The sequence below is a fragment of the Zootoca vivipara genome, chromosome 4 (genome assembly GCF_965207765.1).
Source record: "Zootoca vivipara chromosome 4, rZooViv2.hap1.1, whole genome shotgun sequence".
NCBI lineage: Eukaryota > Metazoa > Chordata > Lepidosauria > Squamata > Lacertidae > Zootoca > Zootoca vivipara.
In genome coordinates, this window is record NC_142587.1 from 96,065,574 (window position 1) to 96,083,321 (window position 17,748).

Here is a 17,748-nt window from a genome sequence, read left to right on the forward strand (position 1 = left end):
GAAAGCGCTTTCTCAGAAGGTGTGCATCCTTCTACTTGCCCACCGGCCTCCCCAGCAATAATGCGTTCCCATTTCGTCCATTCACACTCGCTCTCTCTGGACTGGCAGAGGAAGAAGAAAAGACACTTTCCCTTTCAAGTTGGAGCAGGGATCAGCAAACCAGAGGTGTCGGGAAGGCGATGTCGCCAGGACAAGCCTCTCTTTCCCCCTCCTTCCCACTTTCCCCTCCTCTGTGAACATTAGTGGATTAACTGGAGCTATTAATGGATTTATGTACTCAAGAATGGACTTCAGGCTATGAATTGGATTCTCTTAGCTGCATCTGGGGTGTGGGTTGCGCAACAGAAGTCTATCAATGCCTATTAGTCGTAGTCCAATGGAACCTCCAGACCCAGGGGTAGTCTACCACCATATCAACTGCTGGAGGATTCTCCTACTCCCCAGCCTCCTTTCCCTGTCCCTGGATTCCCAAGCATGTTGCTCCATCTTAGAGAAAAGGATCCAGAGGAAGTGACTGCCTGGGAGAAGCAGTGAGTGCGGAAAGGGTTAAGCCAGCGACACGGGTGGTGCTGTTGTCTAAACCACAGAGCCTCTTGGGCTTGCCAATCAGAAGGTCGGTGGTTCAAATCCCTGTGATGGAGTGAGCTCCCATTGCTCTGTCCTAGCTCCTGCCAACCTAGCAGTTCGAAAGCATGCCAGTGCAAGTAGATAAATAGGTACTGCTCTGGCAGGAAGGTAAATGGCATTTCCCTGCACTCTGGCTTCTGTCGGTGTCCCGTTGCACCAGAAGCGGTTTAGTCCTGCTGGACACATGACCTGGAAAGCTGTCTGTGGATAAACGGCAGCTCCCTTGGCCTGAAAGCGAGATGAGTGCCACAACCCCATAGTCGCCTTTGACTGGACTTAACCATCCAGGTGGCGCTGTGGGTTAAAGCACAGAGTCTAGGGCTTGCAGATCAGAAGGTCAGCGGTTCGAATCCCTGCAATGGGGTGAGCTCCCGTTGCTCGGTCCCAGCTCCTGCCCACCTAGCAGTTCGAAAGCACATCAAAGTGCAAGTAGATAAATAGGGACCGCTCCGGTGGGAAGGTAAACGGCGTTTCCGTGCGCTGCTCTGGTTCGCCAGAAGCAGCTTTGTCATGCTGGCCACATGACCCGGAAGCTGTCTGTGGACAAACGCTGGCTCCCTCGGCCTATAGAGCGAGATGAGCGCCGCAACCCCAGAGTCAGACACGACTGGACCTGATGGTCAGGGGCCCCTTTACCTTTACCCTTTAACCATCCAGGGGTCCTTTACCTTTCACCTTTTTTACCTAAGCCAGGGGTGGGGAACTTTTCTTAGTATGAAAGCCACGTTGCCTTCTGGGGGCCACGTGCCGGTGGCGAAAGTGAGCAGAGCCATGAATGTAATTTTTACCTCTGTACAATAAGATTGATCTCTCTGCCCTCCAGCCAGATAAGCAAACAGCACTAAACAAACCAGGCAAACATACTTAGGGAGGAGTCAAAGCAGAGGCATGAGAGGGTGTGGCTTGGGGAGAGTCTTGAGGGCCAGACAGAGAGGATTGAAGGGCCACATTGAGCCTGAGTTTCCCCGTCTCTGTCCTTATGATAGGGAAGCACTGCCATATTTATTGGAACTTGGAGCTGTGTGCCCAGAACTATGCGTGCAATGTTTTATGACTACAATTGTCCGCAATTCCTGCTTGTATGAAACCTACAAGTACAAAGGGAAGCAACAAAAAAGAAGCTCATAAACTGCCCACCAGTTCACACATAAGACTTTTGAGCCAGCCGCCATGCGTTCAGAAGCCTCTGGGTGACTGTGGTGGCATTAGAATGGGGAGTTACAGGCACCCACACAGAGCCCCCTCACTCGCTCGTTCAAACCAGCAGATCAATTCCTTTAATGTCATGCAAAACTAAACACTGCAAACAGGAGGTGTGATGCTGAAAGGGTGGGCCACCTGTAGCTCTAAATTCTGACAGTAGTTGCTACAGTCACCTGGAGGCTTCTTCCTCTTCTTCTTTCACTCGTAGCCGAGTAATATTGTCTTCCATGAACACTCTTTTAACAATGAGTCTGCAAGTGACTGTGGAGGCCAGTTCTAGATCCACACGTCCTTCCACAGTGGGGACATTGGTTTCCAGGCGGGAGTTGATCATGGTGTGGATTTGCCAAGCGTGCCTTCTTCTTAGCATGTTTCTCCCTTGTGTCCTGAGTTCGAGCATCTTCAAAGCCCACAACACCTTTGGTAAAGGCTGTTCTGCAATTGGAGCACTCGCAAGCCAGTGTTTCCCATTTGTCGGTGTTTATACTACATTTTTAAAGATTTGCCTTGAGACAGTCTTTAAACCTCTTCTGTTGAACACTAGCATTACGGTTTCCATTTTTAAGTTCGGAATAGAGTAGTTGCTTTGGAAGACGATCATCAGGCATCCGCCCAACATGACCAGTCCAGCGAAGTTGATGTTGAAGAATCATTGCTTCAACACAGGTGATCTTTGCTTCTTCCAGTACACTGGTATTAGTTCACCTGTCTTCTGATTTGAAAACTTCTCTGAATTTCTCCATGACTTCCCCTTTTATAACCAGGAAACCCCTGGAGGCTGGAAGTTGATTGCCCAAACTGAAATCTCTACGTAACACATATCCAAGAGAATGGTTGCTGTAGCTCAGCGGTGGAAAATCTGCTTTGTACACAGGAGGTGCCCAGTTCAGTCCTCAGATGGGGCTTGGGGTGTCCTCTGCCTGAAATCCTGGAAAGCTGCTGCCAGCCTGTGTGGGCAATACTGAGCCAGATGGACCAATGGTCTAAGGCAGCTTGCTTGCATGCATCATATAACTAGATGTTTTGTAATATTGCAGGTAGCCAGTGGTAGTTGATTCTATCCTTACTTCTGTCCCTTTCTTAAAAGCCCCTTTAAAAAAGAAACAAAAATGTTTGGAGCCATAAAAGATAGCTTTGTTTTCGCCAGAACCATGTTATGAGTTCCATATCTGGGATGGATTTTCCAGGAATGCATAATGCAGACCTTATTGTCCTGAGCAGCTCGGATGCTTAACATGCGCAGGAAGAGCTGATAAGCTATCTGTCCAATGCTTTTACTAGCAGATTCAAGCTTCCCTCACTCACTCATGGAAATAGGAACCCACATCTCCAATCTCTGGTGTGCCCGGCTGTTTGCGGTTTGCAGAATGAGTGGCTTTATACTTCCGGAAGCGATGCTCAACAAATAAGTGCCCGTGGTCTGTACCGTTTAGTGAGCATAAAGGGGGCTTCCAGACTATCGCTGTTTTTGGGTGGGATTCCATCACATCCGGATAAATCGCCCTGTTGTATTTTATAGGGTGGTCTTGTGCAACAAACCTTCCCCCCCCAAAAAAAAGTGCGCTGGAAATGAATTGGGGAGTGTGGGATAGCACTTATTTTGATGCAACATCATCTAGTGTCCCTGCAAACACATCAGAACAAATAGACATCATCATCTAAGCTCCCTGCCCAGGGCTGGATTAAGGCCTTTAGAGGCCCCAAGCTGTGCAAAGATTATGGTGCCCTCCATGTAAATTTATGAAGTAAAATAAAGCATTACTAAAAACAGGGGAAGAGTGCGTAGTGAAGCCTCAGGAATTCTAACAAGCTCTCTGCCTTACTTGAATTTCATAGAATCATAGAAATTGTTTAGATGGAAGGTCCCCCGAGGAGTGCCAGATTTATGTATAACCTAAACAAGCTATAGCTTAGGGCCCCACTCTCTTGGGGCTCCCAAAAAAAGGTAAAGAAAAAACAACTGGATGTACATTTCTGAAATATAAGATAAAAAACAAATAAAATAAAACCTACATACAGCAACAGTATTTTGTGTTGTGTAGGCTCCTATGATGTAAGTCATGGGCCCTGCCTTCTAGCCTGCTCCCTAAAATATCACTGGTTTGCTCCTTTCTATATATAGGGTGCGCCATTCTGCATGGACTGGTTGCAAGGCGACATGTGCAAATGGCTTGAGATTAGGTCCATAAATTACCATATAGCATCTATTCAACACATAAAGCAGCAACAATTTGTTGTTGACAAAGGACAGCTGGACATATAAAGGGCCCCATTACCTTCAGTAGCTTGGGGCTCATCAAACCTATATCTGGGCCTGCCCCCTAGGGCTTGTTGTTTAGTCGTTTAGTCATGTCCGACTCTTCGCGACCCCATGGACCAGAGCACACCAGGCACTCCTGTCTTCCCCTGTCTCCCGCAGTTTGGTCAAACTCATGTTAGTAGTTTCAAGAACACTGTCCAACCATCTCGTTCTCTGTCGTCCTCTTCTCCTTGTGCCCTCCATCTTTCCCAACATCAGGGTCTTTTCCAGGGAGTCTTCTCTTCTCATGAGGTGGCCAAATTATTGGAGCCTCGGCTTCAGGATCTGAGCACTCAGGGCTGATTTCCTTCAGAATGGATCGGTTTGATCTTCTTGCAGTCCATGGGACTCTCAAGAGTCCGCTCCAGCACCAGAATTCAAAAGCATCAATTCTTCGACCATCAGCCTTCTTTATGGTCCAGCTCTCAGGAATATCTTCTTTGGCGATCCCTCGTATCCGAGTAAGATTGTCTTCCATAAACACGGTTTTAACAATGGGTCCGTAAGTGACTGTGGAGGCCAATTCTGGATCCACACGTCCTTCCACAGTGGGGACAATGGTTTCCGGGCGGGAATATTTAGGTGGCCTGTATGGGGATAAAACCCACGACCTCGAAGTTATCAGCACCACGCTCTAATCAGATGAGCTAACTTGTGGGATTTTAACCAGCCAGGCGTCAACCGTGTGTGGCTGAAACTGCATGAGCTAAATGTGCACAAGACGCTGTAATAAATAGCAGATGAATAACCCACCTTGTATGCTACGAGTTCCAAAGTCAGTCCGCTGCACCTATGTTTCAAAGGAGATTTCCTGGCAAGGCAGGGCAAGGCAAGGCTATCTGAAACAACCCTCTGACTTGGTACCTTCATGTGATTTAGAAACCTAAGACCTCTGCTGAATCCATTGTCTATGTCAGTGATGGCGAACCTATGACACGCGTGTCAGACGTGACACACAGAGCCCTCATTGATGGCACACGCCCCATCGGCCCATTCGAGCTGTTGTTGTTGTTGTTGTTGTTGTTGTTGTTGTTGTTTCCCCCCCATTTGTTCTCCCGCTACAGCTTGTCTGTGCTGTTAAAACTCCGCTGTTAAAACCCGGATCCTTTTTTGTTGTTGTTGTTGCTGCTGGTAGCCAGAGATTGGGTTTTTTAACCCTTTCTGTGCTGTTTTTTCTGGCGCTTTGGCAGACGATGATTGGGTGTAACAGCGTTCGTTTTTTAACTCGTTCTGTGCTGGGGGTTTTGGCGCTTTGGCAGACTATGTCGGTGCTGTGTATTAGTTCCAGCGAAGGTATCATTCGTCATTTATTTCTGTTCTCTCCCCCCCCCCCCAAAAAGTGCAGCAGCTTTGGGGCACCCCCCCCCCAAAAAAAGCAAAGCAACTTTTGCACCCCCCCCAAAAAACCTCCAAAACTTTGGTCAGCAGCTCCCCCCCAAAAGCTCAACAACTCTGGGCACTTTGTGATAAATAAGGGGTTTTTTTTTTTGGTTTGGTTAAATAATTAGTTTTTGGCTTATTAAATACAGTTATATATTACAATTATACATTTTTGTTATTTAAACTATAACTATCGCGAAATTATGGTTTTTTTTCTCAAAGTGACACACCACCCGAGTTACGCTCGGTTTTTTGGCGAATTTTGACACACCAAGCTAAAAGGTTGCTGTCACAGATGGGGTGTTGGCTACTCCCGAGTAAGCACTCCACACATCCTCTGGATTTTCATAGTTTTATTGTGCATGCTATATACAGTGGTGAGATGTCTCAAATCATGTCTGCTCTGCATGGGGCAGAAGCCCACAATGGCGTCTCGTGGGCTCTGACCCCCCTTTTAAGCCTGGGCATCCAAACGCCCCTCCTCCTTGCTCTATGGGTCCTCTGTGGTCCCAAACCAGGCTCCTGAGGTGCCGGTCTACCTCCTTTCCAGCCCCTGCTGAAGCTAGCTCCTCCCCTGCTTCCCTGCTACCAGCCTGGAGCTGAACCACCAGGACTCTGCAGAGCCCTGGACCCGTCTTAACCCTTCCTGTTCCTGATTTAAACTCCCAGACTTGCTGCTGCTCTCCCATCTGATGGAAGTAAGCAGAGTGGGCTGCTCTCTGCAAGCCCTCTCTCTTACAGTTGCCCATCACTGGTCTATGTAAAGGTGAACTGGAAAGAGAGAAATAAAAAAAATTCCTTCAGTAGCACCTTAAAGACCAACTAAGTTTTTATTTTGGTATGAGCTTTCGTGTGCATGCACACTTCTTCAGATAGGTATCTGAAGAAGTGTGCATGCACACGAAAGCTCATACCAAAATAAAAACTTAGTTGGTCTTTAAGGTGCTACTGAAGGAATTTTTTTTTATTTTACTTCGACCCAGACCAACACGGCTACCTACCTGTAACTGGAAAGAGAGAGGAACTCGAGGGTGGGGGAAGATGAACATGTGGAAAAAGAAGCAGAAGCAAAGGTGGGGAACTTCTCTCGCGTCCCGTTAATGGTGTTTTGATCACTTAACAGGATGATGGGGATAATTAGGGAGAGTGTTCCATTGCCTACGCATATAGTTGCATCATGTGCCACAGGGAACAATTTCACACCAGCAGGTGGATGCATTGGTTAACTGGAGAGGTTGGGTCCATTTTGACCTAACAGTCTTCCCCAATTAGCATCCTTCCCCTACAGGTGAATTCCTGGGGGGGGGGGAGTCAAATGACTGAAACAGGTCTGTGCAAAATTCTCACCCCCACCCCACCCACCCAAATGAGGGGATGGTGGTGCTTAGAAAGCTTTAATGAGAAACCTGGGACTCGTTCTTAGCTATCCTGGGGCCATGTTGGAAAAAGAAAGCCTGTTTTCGTTTATGCTCTTTTTCCTTCCTCTTTTTCAACAGCAACAAAAATGTTGAAACTGGAAGCGGTCCTGAACCAAAGTCCTGAAATCTAAACACACCCAAGCTTTAGGGAGCAGATTCATAGCTTGAATGTGAGGCTGGTGTTCCTGCTAATGCGCCCTGCCCTTTTGGATTCTCCCAGAATCCTCCCAGATTCCGCAAACGGCCAAATTGCACAAGGCCTAGATGGGAACCAATAGTTTTTAAACTGCACAGAATTGGGTCGCGGCTCTGCATCTTGAGAATTACATTTCTGACGGGCCAGCGCTATTGCATAGATAGATCTCCCTTCCGCCTTATCTCTGCCATGGTCTTGCTAAGCAAAAGAAAAGCAACCTGGAGAGGAAGATAAATCTTGACAGGAACCAGTTTGTGAAACAGCTCCACCAATTTATGAGCGTCAGTAACAAGCATGTGCTGAACCGGGGAGAAAAAGATGGTTTCTATTCAGCTTTGGGATGGAACTTCCTTGTAAGGAAAACCCTGGAAGGAAAAACCTTATCTTCTAAATGAGGCCCTTCAAGTTTCCTAACACCAGCCTCCCACCTTCTTCCTAAAACACTCGCCAACAGTTTTGAAATAAGCGGTAAATGATACCAGACTAGGCTGCAGTTAATGGAAAGGGGAGTGGAGAATAGGGGAAAGAGTAAAAGACAAAGCAGGAATATCTCTGCCCTTCACTGGAAAGGGTTTCAAAAAAATTATAAAAAATCCAAAAAACAAACAAACAGCTGATTCAATTCTCTATGTCACAGGGGTGGCCAATTCCCAAGAGACTGCGATCTACTCACCGAGTTAAAAACTGGCAGTGATCTACCCCCTTTTAGGGGGTTCAGGTCAAAGTTGTTGGAGCTTTTTTTTAGGAAGGAGGAAGGCCCATTTTGGGGGGGGGTTCAAGTCAAAGTTGTTAGAGGTTTTTTCAGAGAGGAAGTAAAATGTTGAGCTTTTTTTAGGGGAGCCACAGTTGTTCAGCTTCTTTGGGGAGAGCCAGTGATCTACCAGTGATCTACCGCAGACATCCAGTGATCTACTGGTAGATCACGATCTACCTGTTGGACGTGCCTGCTCTATGAAATTGGCATTTATATGCAATGCCTATCTTTTCCCATCCCTTTTAGATTAGTGAGCTCTGGTTTGGTTTGTGGAACAGCTATGGGGAAGGGCCAAAGCCAGGGATGTAAGGAAGTAGTGATTTTCATATTGTCCTATGTCCATCGCAATCTGCACTTTCTGTTCTGCTACAGTTTTGCTTCCACTAAAACTTGCTTCATTCATCTCGCTATCTCATGGGTAGGCAAACTAAGGCCCACGGGCTGGATCCAGCCCAATCGCCTTCTCAATCCGGCCCACAGACGCTCTGGGAATCAGCAAGTTTTTACATGAGTAGAATGTGTCCTTTTATTTAAAATGCATCTCTGGGTTATTTGTGGGACATAGGAATCCATTCATTCCCCCCGCAAAAAAATATAGTCCAGCCCCTCACTAGGTCTGAGGGACAGTGGACCAGCCCCCTGCTGAAAAAGTTTGCTGACCCCTGCCCTTTCTGCTACGGCCATGCATTTTGACAGTAGGCAAACTGTAGAGACATTGCCAAGAAGAGCATAGTTGGTTGTGTGATGCTTGCAGACTCAAAACAGCAGGAATCTCTGGTAGCAGGTGCTTGGGAGTTCTTCTCAAACAGCCATTGGGGGCCCCCTGCCAATCAGAATAAACTACACTGGTGTAAATGGGAGAACATTTGAATTTAACACACAGTATACATCTATGCTCCTTTGTTCTTTGGCATGATCTGATCTTTGCTGCCCGGATAAGTCGAAGACAAGAAAGGAAAGGGGGAGGAAACAAGTTCCGAACAGAGCAGAAGAGTTTGCAGGGTGGTGAAGGGAGAGACGGATTCTTATCTGGAATACAGATATCAGAAGAGACAATCAGCCAGCCAGGCTAAAGGTCCACCATGTTGTTTCCCACTGCAGAAGAGATGCCTCTTCTGGGAAGCCCACCAATGCAGGGCATGAGGGCTATGGCAGAAAGAGTGTGGTGTTCATACATCTGCAAAGGAAGCAGATCCAGGGCCGTGGTCCTAGTCTAAACATGAGAAGAACAGAAGACAAGCTTGCTGGATCAGGCCAATGGCCCATCTAGTCTAGCATCCTGTTGGCCAACCAGATGCTTGCAAGCAGGACCTGAGCTCAAGAACATTTGAGTTCCTGAACAATTGGTATTCAGAGGCACACAGCCTCTAGCAGTGGAAAAACATAGTCGTGAAGACCTCCACGAATTTGTCTAATCCTCTCACACCTTTTACCCCACACTTCTTCCCTCCAAATCGCACCCTTCCCTGATGATGATTTTCTGGCAATCCAGAGGGTTTATAGTCACGGACGTTCCTCCTGAACCGAACCCTCCAGTTTCTCCCGTGCGCCTGTTTTCAGCCTGTGAACCTTTGCTCCAAATATTTGTCTTCTTGGCTAATTTGTGTGGGAGGATTGTGCTGAGGTTTTCTGCCGGCGGCCATCCTGGCTCGCAGGGGTCTCTTTCGAGCGACGCCTTCGGTCCAGCACTAGACAAACAAGCAGCATGTGGCCGCAAATTGTGGGTTTTGGCTCCCAGGGGGACGTTTTGCGATGAGATCTGTAAATATTTGCATGCATCTCTTCTCTCCCCCTAAGCCCCACCCCCACCCCTGGAAAAAATAGAAGAAGTGGGTGATGAGAACGGTCGGCTTAAGAGAGCCAGGAAAGGGGAGGGAGAGTTAAACCTGGATAGGAACTCAAATCTGAAATAACAAACAGGAGGCCAGGCTGAGTCAGAAATAAATAAAAGGACAAGCCGAGAACGAGATCTCAGCACTTCATTAATCCCATAACTTCTCATAAGCATTACCTCATGAGGAATTTCATATAAATCTCTTCGGATTCATTTCCAGCCATTAACCGAGTGGTCCACGGCGTAGGGTCCAGCAATCCTCAGCTCCCCCACCACCTCCGTTTCCCTCCCCTGCTTCTCGCCAACCAGATCTCATGTTGAATTACTGCCATGTCCAAAGCGACGGAGCACGCCAGGCTGTTTTGGAAGCAACGTTGAAGCCATTTGTAAAGAGAGAAAGAGAGAGAGAGAAAACCCACAGCTTTTCCACATCCATTGGACCTTGTGTTTATTGGCAGTTGGTATCGTGCAGCTGCAAACCAGAAACTGAGCCCAGAATGGCGCTGCTGTGAAGTCTCGATCACGGTGGATGCATGGCCTTGTGTGGTATTGGTGGTGGTGGGGTTTGCTGGAGGGATGAGATTTAGGGCTTGCCAAAATTTGTTTGCCTTAACCCAGTATACCTGAAGGAGCATCTCCACCCCCATCGTTCAGCCCGGACACTGAGGTCCAGCTCCGAGGGCCTTCTGGTGGTTCCCTCCCTGCGAAAAGTGAGGTTGCAGGGAAGCAGGCAGAGGGCCTTCTCGGTGGTGGCTCCTGCCCTGTGGAACACCCTCCCATCAGATGTCAAGGAAATAAACAGCTATCCGACTTTTTTTTTTTATATAAAGCAATTTATTGAATTTTCCAAATAAACACACAAAGAACGATAAACAAAAAAACATTCAAAAAACAAATACACACACACAATTATCTTTTTAACAATTCTTCCCAATTCTCTCATTCCCAGTGCTCTGCCGAGCTTGACTTCCCTCCCTCCCCTCATTTGGTTTTCTTTTCAACTCTTATCTCGCAGTTCCTTTATTCCATCCATTTAAAGTCAATTTGTAGGAACAACTATCATTTTAGAAGACATCTGAAGGGAACCCTTTTTTAGGGAAGTTTTTTAAGGGAAGTTTTTAATGTTTGAAGTTTTATTCTGTTTTTAATGTTCTGTTGGAAGCTGCCCAGAGTGGCTGGGGAAACCCAGCCAGATGGGCGGTGTCGAAATAATAAATTATTATTATTATTATTATTATTATTATTATTATTATTATTATTATTAGTGGTTTGAGCATCTGCTTTGCATGTAGAAGGTCCAGGTTCAATCCCTGGCATCTCCAGCTAGAAGGATCAAGCAGAAGGCAGTAAAAGCGCCTCTCAGTCCCCAAGACCCCGAGGAACCGTCAGGGAGACTAGACCAGGGGTAGCCGATACCCAGTTTTTGCAGAGAATTCTGATTGTGTTCACATTTCTAAGACCACATTATCGCCACCAAATGTTGCATGGTGATTCTTGAGGTCAGGGAGCAGGTTTTTGTCTATGTTTGAATACAGTTAGGTGCCATTTTGAATCAAAATGGCGGGCAGAACCTTTCAGAACCGCACTGATTTTTTGGTTCCTTAGACTCCCCAAGCAGCACCAGATGCAGTGGCACCTCAGGTTAAGTACGTTCTTAACCTGAAACTGTGCTTAATCTGAGGTACCACTTTAGCTAATGGGGCCTCCCGCTGCCGCCGCACGATTTCTGTTCTCATCCTGAAGCAAAGTTCTTAACCCGAGGTACTATTTCTGGGTTAGCGGAGTCTGTAACCTGAAGCGTCTGTAACCCGAGGAAACACTGTATGAGGCTGCTGGTGCGTTGCATATGGGGAAATTGCTTTGCGAACAAAAAAATTGTATATAGGAGAAATTCACACAGGAATGCTGATGAATTTGCATGAATACTTTTTAAAGGGGGGGGGGCGAACTGATGTTGCAGTGTGGCGAACTGAACTTAAGGCAGGCAAAGTAAGAAGCTGAGAGAAACTGAAAACAGACAGAATGTGCCCATCACTAACTAAAACCCTCATTATCATCCCTGATCCTAGACAATGCTGGCTGTTGCTCATGTGAGTTGTCCCCCAAAATGGGGGCAGGGGTATTACATTTCCCACCCCTGGAGTAGACATCACTGAGCTCAATAGACAAATAGTCTGATCTGGTATAAAGCACATTCTTATATTCATGTGATCACAGCAAAAGGGGGGATTCCCTCCACCCCAATATTAAAAAAAGACACGGCACTCCTTTGAGCAGAAAGAAAAACAACTCCCACAGCTGTGCTGCAAGGAGTGCCCTGCTGGGATGGCTTCCTTTAATGTGGCAGTTCAAAGGAGGCAAGTGTTTTCACCCCTCTTCACATGTCCCCTGAAAGATTCTAGGAACACGGTGCTAACTGCCTCCCCCTTCCTTTCAAAGCGACATCCTTGTTCTGGTGACTCCATCAACAGACCCTCCAAGTGTCCCTATTTTTCAGGGACAGCCCCAGATTTATAGACGCTGTCCCAGTTTCTGATTTGATCCAGGAGTGTCTTGCTTTTCCTTAGGACATCTCTATTTTCATCAGAAAATATTGGAGAGTATGGAATAGGATGTCCCTATTTTCATCAGAAAATATTGGAGAGTGTAAATCAGCCCCTTCCAGTTTGGAGGCATGAACACCCGCAACAAGAGTGTCCGGAAAAATAGGATGCTGTAACCCAGGCATCCCCAAACTGCGGCCCTCCAGATGTTTTGGCCTGCAACTCCCATGATCCCTAGCTAACAGGACCAGTGGTCGGGGAAGATGGGAATTGTAGTCCAAAACATCTGGAGGGCCGAAGTTTGGGGGTGCCTGCTGTAACCTGTGCAAAGGCTGCAATTTCAGCAGATGGGCCTCTGTTTGTGTCCTGCCTCCTCTCTCTGCAATGTCAGGGGGAGACCATGCCTTGTGTTTGACTCCGAGGATAGAAACGTAGGACGTCATTTCCTGCCAAACTGGACTATCGGTGCTCCTTGGAAGAGGCTTTCCGAGGTTCCAATCATGGGGATATTCCCAGCCCTCCTTGGAGAGATGCTAAGGCCCTTCTGCATGCGGAACAGATGCTCTACGGCTGAGCTACAGCCCTTTCCCCGAAAGGGAAGATTCTTCCCAGGCGGAGATGCTTTTGGCTGCTTTCAACCTGATGATGTCTTGGTTCCCTTCCAGCTCCCAGTCGCACAAGGAGGCTGATGGGCTTCGCAGCTGAGTTCCTCAGCCATCCTTCCCCACCCTCTAGCCTTTGGCATCCCCGCTCATGATGTTTTCTGTCTTGCAGGCAGTGCAACAAGACCTCCAACGGCAGCGACAGCTGTGACCTTATGTGCTGTGGCCGCGGCTACAACCCCTACATGGACAAGGTGGTGGAGCGCTGCCACTGCAAGTACCACTGGTGCTGCTACGTCACCTGCAAAAAGTGCGAGAGGACTGTCGAGAGATACGTGTGCAAGTGAGGCCCCTCCTCGCGTCACTCAGCTCCTCTCTGGGCCCGCAGACTTGAGACACCCGTGCCACATTTCCCAGCGCTTTTTGGACAGGAGAAAAGCTTTCTGAACCCTAGACAATGTTTGGCTTGCTTTTTTTAAAAAAACAAGACTGTTGGAAAGCCATCGCAATGCTGGAATGATCAGACGTTTCATAAATGGTCACCTTTTGGGAAGGAACTTTCGCAATCCGTGGAGGACGGCGTGGCTGAAACTGGCAAACAGGTGTTGACGCTTGGATGAGATCTTCCTTGCCAAAACAACCGCAAAGACCAAACTTGGTTCTTATATAGTGGACATCCGGTCTTCTTGTTATTGTTCAATACCTGGCCACTGAGTGCCTTCTGTGTGTGCTATGGGGCTGAGGGAATGGGAAGCGGGTTGCCAGGAATGGGATAAGAACACATGAAAGTCGATACAGGAGAGCCTTTGTTTCTCTGTTGTAATGTAACATGACATTTGATAGCTGACAAAGGAAATTCTACAATGTTTTACTGCAGAGGTTCTCTCTCTCTCTCTCTGTCTCTCTGTCTCTCTGTCTCTCTCTCTCTCTCTCCCTCCACTGGTTCCCCTTTCACAACATCATTCTTTTTTGGGATGGGAGTGCCGTCAAAGGAGGAAAGATCCCCATAGTATTTTGCCCCAATTCCCCCCCCCCATCCTTCTAGGGTTGATTGACTGTGCCTGGTGTGAGCGATTGCTCTTGACAGACGGTCACTTTAAGAAGCTGATAACGCAGCAGAAAGGAGTAGGCAAGGATCGAGCCCCGTTCCTCAAAAGTGAGCTCCCACTGCCGCGATTTTCACGGTGCTTCTCGCTTTCTCTTGAGTTCTTTCTTGTGTGCCTTGGTCAGAGTCTCCTGCGCTTGCAGTGCAAGTCCAGAAGGAAGCGATAAGCCGTGCATCTTAACCGGCAGAGGGGGAGGGCACAAACATCAAGAACAATGCGGGAGAGACTCGGGGCACCTCCATGCTGTCTTAGTTTTGTGGGTAGGATTCAGATGCAGACCAGCAAAGACAGGTTGCACAATTGGAACTGATCTAGCAGTCCTGTGCAGCAAACACACTCTCCCCCAAAGATGGGGACTTTTGCAGGAAGGAAAGGGATGGGGAAGAGCTCTTGCTTGTTGCCTGACCTCCCTGCAGGCAAATCAAGATGCATGCTCAATAAGTGGGCCATCTGGAAGTGCTCAAAGTCCTACTCTTGCAGCAACCACTACCTCCCTCAGCTTTAGATATGACAGTTGGAGGGTAGCCTCCCCCCAGGGTTGGCATCTGGGAGCCCTGGGCATGGTGTCCTCTGGGGGATCCCCATTGCAACCTGGTGTCTCCCCAAGGAAGCTTATCAGGTGGCAGTGGGGAAGAGACCCTTGTGCTTTGATATTTTTCTGAGGACAGTGGGCACACTGAGGCTGTAGCTGCACGCTGCCTTCTTTTCTCTGGAATGCTTCTAAGTCCTGAAAGTGGCGAGCGACTGCAACCATGGCATCGCAGCACACTTGCCGTGCAAATGAAAGCCAAACAAAAGAAAACTATGCCAGCAACCAACATCGGCACCAGGGGGGACTTTGGGGTTGCCCTGGCAATTGCCTGAGCATCCTGGGAGCCGACGCCAGGCCTGGCTTCACCCCTGTCAGCCGTGAAAGGTCAATGGAGCCTCCAGCTTCAAGAGTAGTCTTTCTCAAAATACCAGTTGCTGGGAATACAGGGTCAGGGACGGCAACCATTGTCTTTGTGGGATTCTTGGATGCACCTGGTGGACCACTACTGGGATCAGGATGCTGAGCTTTTCAATCCAGCAGGGCTCTCCCTTACATGCCTGTGCCCTGGCCCCAGACCTGCCAGCTGCTGATCCCTTGCATGGATCCACTTTGAAAGAGAGGCAAGCGAAGAGCGGCAGCGGCAAAGGACAATCTCGTGTGTCCCACTCATGGTGTCATGATATGGCTGGAAATGTGCACGATCTTGGATTGGCACCCAAAGTTAAGGTGTTATTTTTCCCAGGCGGAGAATAGTGGCATGACACTGCTTTGAGTGTGTAGTTCAGATGGGACCTAAAATAACCACAGCAAGTGGTGCGTTGAGGAAAACCACATGGCAGATCTTGTGGTTTGTTTGTTTTTTAAAGACAGTTACAGTATACAGTCGAACCTTGGGAGCCAAACGCTTTAGGAGTTGAACGTTTTGGCTCACGGACGCCGCAAGCCCGGAAGGGAGTGTTCCAGTTTGTGAAAGTTCTTTGGAACCCGAACGTCCCCACGCCCCAAACGTTCCCAGTGCATACCTGCCAAGTTGCTGTCAGAGAAATAAGGGACAGGACCAGAAGTAGCGCTGCCGCCATTTTGGAACTGGGCGGAGCATGCTCCGAAGTGACTTTTGATGCTGCTTTGCCCAGTTCCAAAATGGCCGTCGCGCCAGAAGTCGCACTGCAGCCATTTTGGAACTGGGCAGAGCAGCATCAAAAGTCACTTCGGAGCATGCTCCGCCCAGTTTCAAAATGCCGCGCCAGAATAAACCAGGGGAAAACAAAAAAAATCTGTTTTTTCAGCTAGGAACAGCTGGAAAAACGGGGATTTCCCGGGGAATACGGGAGACTTGGCAGCTATGCCCCAGTGAAAAGCACTTCCGCAGCTTCCGATTGGCTGCTCGAACTATTTCGGGAGTCGAACGGACTTCCGGAATGGATTCCGTTCGACTCCCGAGGTACCACTGTTTAGCTGAGTTCGAAGCTTGGAAGCTGGATCTAGCCAATCCCTCAGTCCGTCTCATTCACACATCACTTGCATTGCTTAAAAGAGGAAATAAAACACAGAGAAGTCTCATTGGTAAAGGAAAAAATGGTTCTTATAGTTTCTTCAGATTTATAAGGAAGGCTTTGGATTTTAAACCTGAATGGTGGGAGCTGGTTTCTCCTGGCTGCTTCATGCAGGAGAGAAGAAGGAAGAGCCAGAGAGGAAGGGTAGAGCTTGGGAATTTGGCAGGAAACCGCGAAGAATATTCACCCCTGACTATCTATTAGTCTCAGCCTTGCCCTCTCCTGAACGGAGGCATGCAATGTTGCTTATACCCAACCACAGACCAGGACAAGGAGAAAGGTTTGTGTTGGGGGCACCTGGGCTCAAGCCTGTGGGTGGTTCTACTACATACCTGCCAAGTTGCTGTCGGAGAAATAAGCGACCGGGCGGAAATAGCAGACCGGAAGTCGCACTGCAGCCATTTTGGAAGTGGGAAGAGCAGCATCAAAAGTTGCTTCTGAGCATGCTCTGCCCAGTTCCAAAATGGCCGCCGCGCCCGAATAAACCGGGGGAAAACAAAAAAATCCGTTTTTTCAGCTAGGAACAGCTGGAAAAACGGGGATTTCCCGGGGAATACGGAGGACTTGGCAGCTATGTTCTACTAGGCCAGGGATGGGAAAGGTGTGGACATAGGTCATCTTGGCCAACCCCCTGACAAGCGGGAATCACAACTAAAGAATATTATCTGCTGGTACCCTGAGTCTCACTGTAGTTGGTTCTGGAGGGGGGTGTCCATGTTTGTGTGTGTATGCTAGCTACAGACGAAGAGTCTGAGACCCCCACAGAGGGATATGCATGAATTTCAGACACTGATGTTGTCCCTTTTTGGCAGACCTCGCCGAAAACACTGGGGCAGGCTGCACGGTCCTGCCAGGATTAATCCCAGCACAGAACCACTATCTTTTGCAGATGTACATATTTTGTTTTGTATGCGGAACATACAGAAATATTTATGAAAATATATCCGACGCTTTCCCCTCCCTCTATTCTACTTTATATATAAATATTATATATATATATATATATTATATTATAAGCAAGCTTAACAATGGTATGAAATAAAGGCTGGAATTGCACACGAATCTTGAGAATGCTTATTCGCCTGAAGCAATGCTTTTCCTTTTTTAAAAATAAATAAATCTATTTTTATTAAATTTTCACTTACAAATCAATCATATCAAACCAATTATTCCAAATTATACAAATATATATCTATTAAACCAAATATTATGCCAAATTATAAAAAATTTGCTTCCCCATGCTTCAAATTCTGAGGGTTCTGAATATCGATAATTGCTGCCATTCTAATCAAAGTTTCCAAGTTCTTTCCAATCATTTTAATTCAACATAGTCCAGATCTTTCCCAACAGTTCTAGTAATATTATTCTCTTCCTCTTGTCACAGCCTCTGAAATGTTTTCAAGCGAGATTTACCACAAAGCCCATGTTTCTGTGGGGATTTTTCTGTCCAGCTTCCCCAGAAGCAATGCTTTTCCTGGGCAGGCGCTGGCAACTTGAGTCTCAGATGCCATCGGGACAGCGTAGCATAGTGGCTGGAGCGCCAGGAAGCTGGGAGGCTAGGGTTCGAATCCCCACTCAGCTATGAAGCTCACTGGGTGACCTTGGGGCCCGTCACTGCCTCTCAGCCTAACCTACCTCACAGGGTTGTTGTGAGAATAAAACGGGAAGAGGAGAACCATGTCCTTGGAGGGGAAAAAAAGA

At 47.7% G+C, this 17,748-nt stretch overlaps 1 protein-coding gene across 1 annotated transcript in view; it reads left to right on the plus strand.

Annotated features, from left to right (window-relative positions):
* WNT11 (Wnt family member 11) overlaps positions 1-17,109 on the plus strand; it is a 60,620-nt gene extending 43,511 nt beyond the window's left edge. The window contains exon 6 of the mRNA XM_035116173.3: positions 13,029-17,109. Coding sequence (XP_034972064.1) covers positions 13,029-13,203 — 175 coding nt within the window. The 3' untranslated portion in view covers positions 13,204-17,109. The remainder of the gene's footprint in view (positions 1-13,028) is intronic.
* Positions 17,110-17,748: the final 639 nt, after the last annotated feature.